General features: G+C 45.5%; 1 protein-coding gene across 1 annotated transcript in view; it reads left to right on the top strand.

The window, feature by feature from the left end:
* Positions 1–6,052, top strand: part of wdfy3 (WD repeat and FYVE domain containing 3) — a 95,099-nt gene extending 89,047 nt beyond the window's left edge. The window contains exons 57-68 of the mRNA XM_022753753.1: positions 34–246; positions 679–820; positions 955–1,109; positions 1,694–1,852; positions 1,974–2,153; positions 2,291–2,473; positions 2,631–2,728; positions 2,884–3,014; positions 3,306–3,539; positions 3,687–3,798; positions 3,998–4,195; positions 5,176–6,052. Of these exons, the coding sequence (XP_022609474.1) occupies positions 34–246; positions 679–820; positions 955–1,109; positions 1,694–1,852; positions 1,974–2,153; positions 2,291–2,473; positions 2,631–2,728; positions 2,884–3,014; positions 3,306–3,539; positions 3,687–3,798; positions 3,998–4,195; positions 5,176–5,296 (1,926 nt within the window). The 3' untranslated portion in view covers positions 5,297–6,052. The remainder of the gene's footprint in view (positions 1–33; positions 247–678; positions 821–954; positions 1,110–1,693; positions 1,853–1,973; positions 2,154–2,290; positions 2,474–2,630; positions 2,729–2,883; positions 3,015–3,305; positions 3,540–3,686; positions 3,799–3,997; positions 4,196–5,175) is intronic.
* Positions 6,053–6,569: the final 517 nt, after the last annotated feature.

Here is a 6,569-nt window from a genome sequence, read left to right as displayed (position 1 = left end):
TTTTTCCCCCCCCCCCCCCCTCCCTCCCTCCAGGCGCTGGAGTGCGACTACGTGTCGGCCCACCTCCACGAGTGGATCGACCTGATTTTTGGCTACAAGCAGCAGGGGCCGCCGGCGGTGGAGGCCGTCAACGTCTTCCACCACCTGTTCTACGAGGGTCAGGTGGACATCTACAACATCAACGACCCGCTGAAAGAGACGGCCACCATCGGCTTCATCAACAACTTCGGACAAATCCCCAAACAGGTCGGACACCGGCTGTTTCTTCTCCCACTCCTCTACAACCACAACTATAACATCTGATGCTGCTACTGCCGCTAATGCTAATGCTAACATGACAAAACTACCTCTTAAACCTTGCTTACTCTGATTACTACCACTAGTAAGATCACATCTACAACCTAGACTGCAGCTGCTGTTACGACCACTACCACTGCTATTAAAACATCAATGATAACTGTCACCAGCAGCTAGTTTTTTAGCCACATTAGCAAAGTTGTTTCCCTATTTTTTTCATCCATCCATCAGTGTCTTCCCTGTAATGAGCATCACAGCCGCACCTAGCTGCTAACGTGGCTCCAAACTGTCAGTCAGGACATTCATGACATCATTTAGCTCCTAGTGAATGTTTAAATCCCACTCTTTAATCACTCACGTGTTGATTCTCGTGTGTTTCAGCTGTTTAAGAAGCCCCACCCTCCCAAACGGGTACGCAGTAAAGCCAACGGCGACGTAGCGAGCGTTCCTCCGAGCGCCAGCGGCGACAAGATCTTCTTCCATCATCTGGACAATCTCAGACCTTCTCTAGCGCCTGTCAAAGGTACGACACTCGTCGCTTGTTATTCTTTCTGAATAACAGAACACAAAGAAATTGCACGGCGCCGACTTCCGTCAGGTGCATGAATGCCGTCAGACTCAGCGCTCACACCGTGTCTCTGTGTTACTCCTCTCCAGAGCTGAAGGAACCCGTGGGACAGATCGTGTGCACTGACAAGGGCATCCTCGCCGTGGAGCAAAACAAAGTCCTGGCTCCCCCGACCTGGAGCAAGACCTTCGCCTGGGGCTACGCCGACCTCAGCTGCCGTCTGGCTAACTATGAATCCGACAAGGTCCGCAACAGTTACTATAGCAACCACAGGTTTCCTCAGAGAGCACGCTTCGTTATTCTTACAGGCTGATTGGTATTTGTATTTTTTTACTGACTTCCTTATCCAGAGTTACTGGTAATGAGTCAGCAGATTTTACCTTCTTCAGTCCCCTCTTGCTTGTGTTTCACCTTGAAGCTGGCAGGTTAAAGTGAAACATTACTCTGCGTTTCCCCCTGCTGGTGCTGCTGTAAAAATACACTTTCCTCACTGACCCCTCAGTTTTTACAGCAGCAGCTTTTTACAGACGTCTCTCATGTTCTCGGTGTGAAACTGTTACTTGGGCATCAGATTTTTCTCCTTGTAAAACACAAAACAGGTCAAAAGGTTTATGGTTTTAGTTTCTTTATCTTTAGTGAATTTATTGGTGAACTCTCACTAGATTTGTAAATCTTTTCAGGACTTTCTAAAGCCTTAAAATTCAAAGTAGTCAGTTGCAGGGGTTGTTGATCGGCGATATCAAACAGATCAAACCTCAGGCTCCGTTTCCTCACCTCTGCACCCGTCGGGGAGCCGGTCTTCCATCCTAATCATCTATCTGGTTTCAGGCGTTGGTGGTGTACGAGTGTCTGTCAGAGTGGGGTCAGATCCTGTGTGCCATATGTCCGAACCCCAAGCTGGTCATCACCGGCGGCACCAGCACCGCCATCTGTGTGTGGGAGACGGGAACGTCCAAGGAGAGGGCCAAGTCGCTTGTGCTCAAACAGGTAAACGGGTATAAGATAAGAAACATCTAATGAACAAGCTTAAAATGATTGATTAAAGAACTCTTCAGAGCAGAAAACTCTGGTGGTGAAATTAGTTGATTTCATCTCATTTCTATCGTAGGCGTTACTGGGCCACACGGACGCCGTAACATGTCTGACGGCGTCGTCGGCGTACCACATTGTTGTGAGCGGCTCGCGGGATCGAACCTGCATCATCTGGGACCTCAACAAGCTGTCCTTCGTCACGCAGCTCAGGGGTCACCGGGCGCCCGTCTCTGCTCTGTGCATCAACGAACTGACGGTGGGTCCCCGCTTTAATTTCTTCTTTTAGCTCCAAATGAAGGACGATAAATATGAGTGAACCAACAGGAAGTCACAGAACAAATGTAATAGAAAGAGTGTGTGTGTGTGTGTGTGTGTGTGCGCGCGCATGTGCAGGGGGACATCGTTTCCTGCGCCGGCACCTACATCCACGTGTGGAGCATCAACGGCAGCCCCATCGCCAGCGCCAACACCTTCACGGGACGCAGCCAGCAGATCCTGTGCTGCTGCGTGTCGGAGATGAACGAGTGGGACACGCAGAACGTCATAGTCACGGGTCACTCCGATGGCGTCGTCAGGGTAACCGTGACCACTTTGATTGTCTTCTCATGCTAACAGTGTCCTGTCCTCCACTCCTCACTGGCAGATTAGATCAGAGATCCTCGCTTGCGATGGCTCGTATCAACCCATTCTTAAAAACATTAAATTAATGAAACCTTTCCCTTGTTTTTTGTAGTTTTGGAGAATGGAGTTTCTCCAAGTCCCAGAAACCCCTGCTCCGGAGCCGGTGGAGCCAGATGTGCCTGACTGCTGTGGCGAGGAGAAGATCGGTGAGTTTAGGAGGGAAAACAAAAACCGATTAGAGCTGCGGCGTCACGTCCCAAAACATAATAAACGTTTTAACTCCTTTTTTGATTTATATTCACAACTAGTTCACAAAGTTGAAAAGTAAAGTCTCATTTGTTAAATCTCTCAGAGGGCGGCGAGAGTCACAACGGTGATGACGACAGCAGCGAGTCGGACGGAGACGAGCCCAGTCTGAGCCAGGAGCCCAAAGCACCACGCAACCCGTCGACAGGTGGAGGCAGCCAGCCGGGCAGCGCCGTCCACAGACCCAGAGGTAAACAACCATCAGCTCACCAACAGTTCAGTCCTCCATGTTCATGTGTTTTACTGAGGCTAAATATAAGAAGCTTAAACTTTAACCACCTTTAACTCCTCGTGTGTTTAATTAAATTCAACCAAAGTTTTCTTTGTCCACAAGGACCGTTTTTGCTTTGTCATTCCACCTTCCTCTTCTCCGTTTAATTTCCTGTGTAATTCCTTCACTGAGATTAGAAACTGCCTTTTCTGAGCCGTGACCCTCCGTCCAAACTGATGTTCTCACTCCTGATTAATAAAAACCTCTAAGGTCCCTCAGCCCGAACGGGAGCCTCGTGGTCGATGGACAGCGGCTCTGACGACTCTCACCGCTGGTCCGACACCCTGAGCATCGACGAGAAGGACGGCTTCGTGTTCGTCAACTACTCTGAGGGCCAAACCAAAGGCCCCCACCCTCATCCGGCTCATCCAGGCCAGGGCTCCGTGCCTCAGCCCCTCCAGCCCTCCACCATGGAGGCACGGACGTATAACCAGCTCAGGGCAGGTGCGTGTGAGTGTTTCAGTCGGTCGCAAAGTTTTCAGTTTTTAAGCAAGAACGCTACAGAGAAAACATCATTTCCCTCAGAGTTTCCTGCACTGATGGGATGTTTAAAATGCTGCTTCTCTGAGTGTTTGTGTTTTGTGTCCTCAGGCTACAGATGGGAGCGCCAGCTGGTCTTCCGGAGTAAACTCACCATGCACACGGCGTTCGATCGCAAGGACAACGCTCACCCAGCAGAGATCTCCTCCCTCGCCATCTCCAAGTAAGAGAGCAAAGCGTCTGACGCCAAACTGACAGAGATGATATTTTTATTTTTGTGAATTATCGGTGTGACGGACATACTGTTGTTGCCATATTGCCCAAACTGACGATCCTTTTGAACGCAAGGCACAATTTCACCTTCTTCCCATCCACCTTGTAATTCTCTCGGCCCCTCCCCCCCTTTATCGCCCTCTCCTCAGGGACCACAGTAAGATCCTGGTGGGCGATGGGCGTGGTCGGGTGTTCAGCTGGTCGGTCAGCGACCAGCCGGGTCGCTCGGCGGCCGATCACTGGGTGAAGGATGAGGTCGTCGACAGCTGCTCCGGCTGCACGGTTCGTTTCTCCCTCACTGAGCGACGCCACCATTGCAGGAACTGCGGCCAGCTCTTCTGCCAGAAGTAAGAAAATGACCGCCGACTCTGGTTTTGGTTGTTTCTCTTGACGGATTTCTGTCCGTACTGTTTTTGTCAGGGCCAGTTTTTTCTGTCAACCAATCAGAATTTTTTAAATTAGAATTTAAATGAGAACCTGAAGATAGTTGGTGGGTTATTTTGTTCATGTTGCACGGCCGCTGTCTGAGTGAACCACACCCACTCAGTCCTGATGAAGCAGATTAGCTGATGAATGTTGATTGCCGCCTATTTAGCCATGAATATTTAATGTTGGGTTATGTTTCTGACAATATTCTTAGGTCATGGTAATAATAGAGAGAGGTAACACAAGTGAACTTCTAGCTAACACTTTATTATTCTAATATTAAATATGATAGATATATGTATGATATATGATATATATATGAGATTTTTCATACATTCAAATGAACTCNTATGTTTCTGACAATATTCTTAGGTCATGGTAATAATAGACAGAGGTAACACAAGTGAACTTCTAGCTAACACTTTATCATTCTAATATTAAATATGATAGATATATGTGGCTTTTTGCTTACGTTTCCTTAATGATATATTCTTCAGTTCTATATTATTTTCATACATTTAAATGAACTCTTATTAACGTTTTGTGTTATTTCTTCTGCAGAATTTCTCTCCGAGTGTCTGGAGCACTGCTGTTAAACACTTTGCATCTTTCCTTTTCACTTCATCCTCAGCGTCTTTTAACTTGGCGTTCCCCAGGGCTCTGTCCCGGGTCCTCTGTTATTACATCTGAACTCATTAGCAACTGATTAGATTCATTGATAACTGTGTTGTTAGTAGGAGACTTACACTTAAGCTGCATATGTCAATATATTTTCATGTTTTCCTCCACTCTTCTGCTTTGTTCTTCATAACATCTTTGCTCCTTCAGAACCTGAATTTCCTGCCTTTTTTTTTTTTTTTTTTTTTTTTAAATATCCACCTTGTCTCTCCGTGTTTTTCAGGTGCAGTCGCTTCCAATCAGAGATCAAGAGGCTGAAGATCTCGTCTCCGGTGCGAGTTTGTCAGAACTGTTACTACAACCTGCAACATGAGCGAAGCGTCGAGGACGGCTGCAGAAACTGAGCTCCGCCTCCACCTCCACCTGCCGCCGCCGGCAAAATAAACCCCTCCTTTTGAGGACTCCTACCTTAGGAGCGTTTCATTCCTCTATCTGCCTTGTTGTCCCCTCAGCACCTCCAACATAACCCAAAACTCTCTCCCTCAAAACCCCCCTTTACCCCAACAGTAACCACATGTCCTGTAACACACTGACAGACGTTAACAGGAGGGAACGTCGGCTCTTTCATCATCACAGCAGTAAAACTCAGCAGAAGAGAAAAAAAAACTCAATCACCACTTTACCACCTGCACTCGTCTCCTGGAGGGAAAAAAAAGCAAAAACAAAAAAAAAAGCAAACGCACCCTTGACGCGGCACGCTTGAATCAATCACCCGCCATCGTTGCTTTGAGATCGAGAACAGGGAAAAACTCACTTCCTCTTTCACTGCAAGACAAATAACAAACTTGTGTATATTGTAAATAATTACCATGGCCTTTTTAACTCTAAGAGGAACAAACACAGAACAAAAAATAAGGTCAATGAGAAGAAAAAAACAAAAAAAAAAACAAAAAAACAAATTGCCTGTAACATAGCGTTGTGACTAACCACTCCTGGCTTTAAAAAAACAAAACAAACAAAATCGATTGTGTGTAGTCTGCGTCACGAGTCACGGCAAGTCCAGAGGAATAACACGGAGGGAGGGAGGGATATGAATGTCAATAATTAATGTCTGTGGGTTGAATTTACTAAGTGGGTCTAGTTATGCAAAATTCTTTATAATTTCCTGATCATTTTTTTTTTTTTTGTTGTTGTTGTTGTTGTTGTTGTTTACAAAAATGTGATTTATTTTGTGTGTGTGTGCGTTGCCCACAGTGTCAAGCCATCACCATCAGAAAGAGATTTATAACTGATTATCTTTTCCTTTTTTCCTTTTTTTTTTTGCCAAATTGTTTCAATCTATCAATTATATTGATTTTTTTTGTTTTTTTGTTTTTTTGTTTTTTTTTTAACCTATCATCTATTCTGTCCGTTATATGAATTCCCATTTGGAGAATCTTTGTTGCTGCTGCTTTTCGAAGACTGGACACATTATCTTTTCAGATTTTTTTTTATTTTTATTATTATTCTTTATTTTTAAACCATATCACTCCATTTATTTTGAGATTTTCTATGTTTTCCTATTTTTTTTCATTTTGTCTGGAGAGAAAACATCATGGGTTCATCATCTGTGAAAAATAAGAATTGGGTAAAACAAAAACAATGCACACAACACGCACATGTAATATTTGCTGCACA

This window comes from Seriola dumerili, unplaced genomic scaffold (assembly GCF_002260705.1).
Source record: "Seriola dumerili isolate Sdu_G_001 unplaced genomic scaffold, Sdu_1.0 BDQW01000193.1, whole genome shotgun sequence".
NCBI classification, from domain to species: domain Eukaryota; kingdom Metazoa; phylum Chordata; class Actinopteri; order Carangiformes; family Carangidae; genus Seriola; species Seriola dumerili.
Note: the sequence above shows the minus strand (reverse complement) of the source record. Positions and strands in the feature narration are given on the sequence as shown.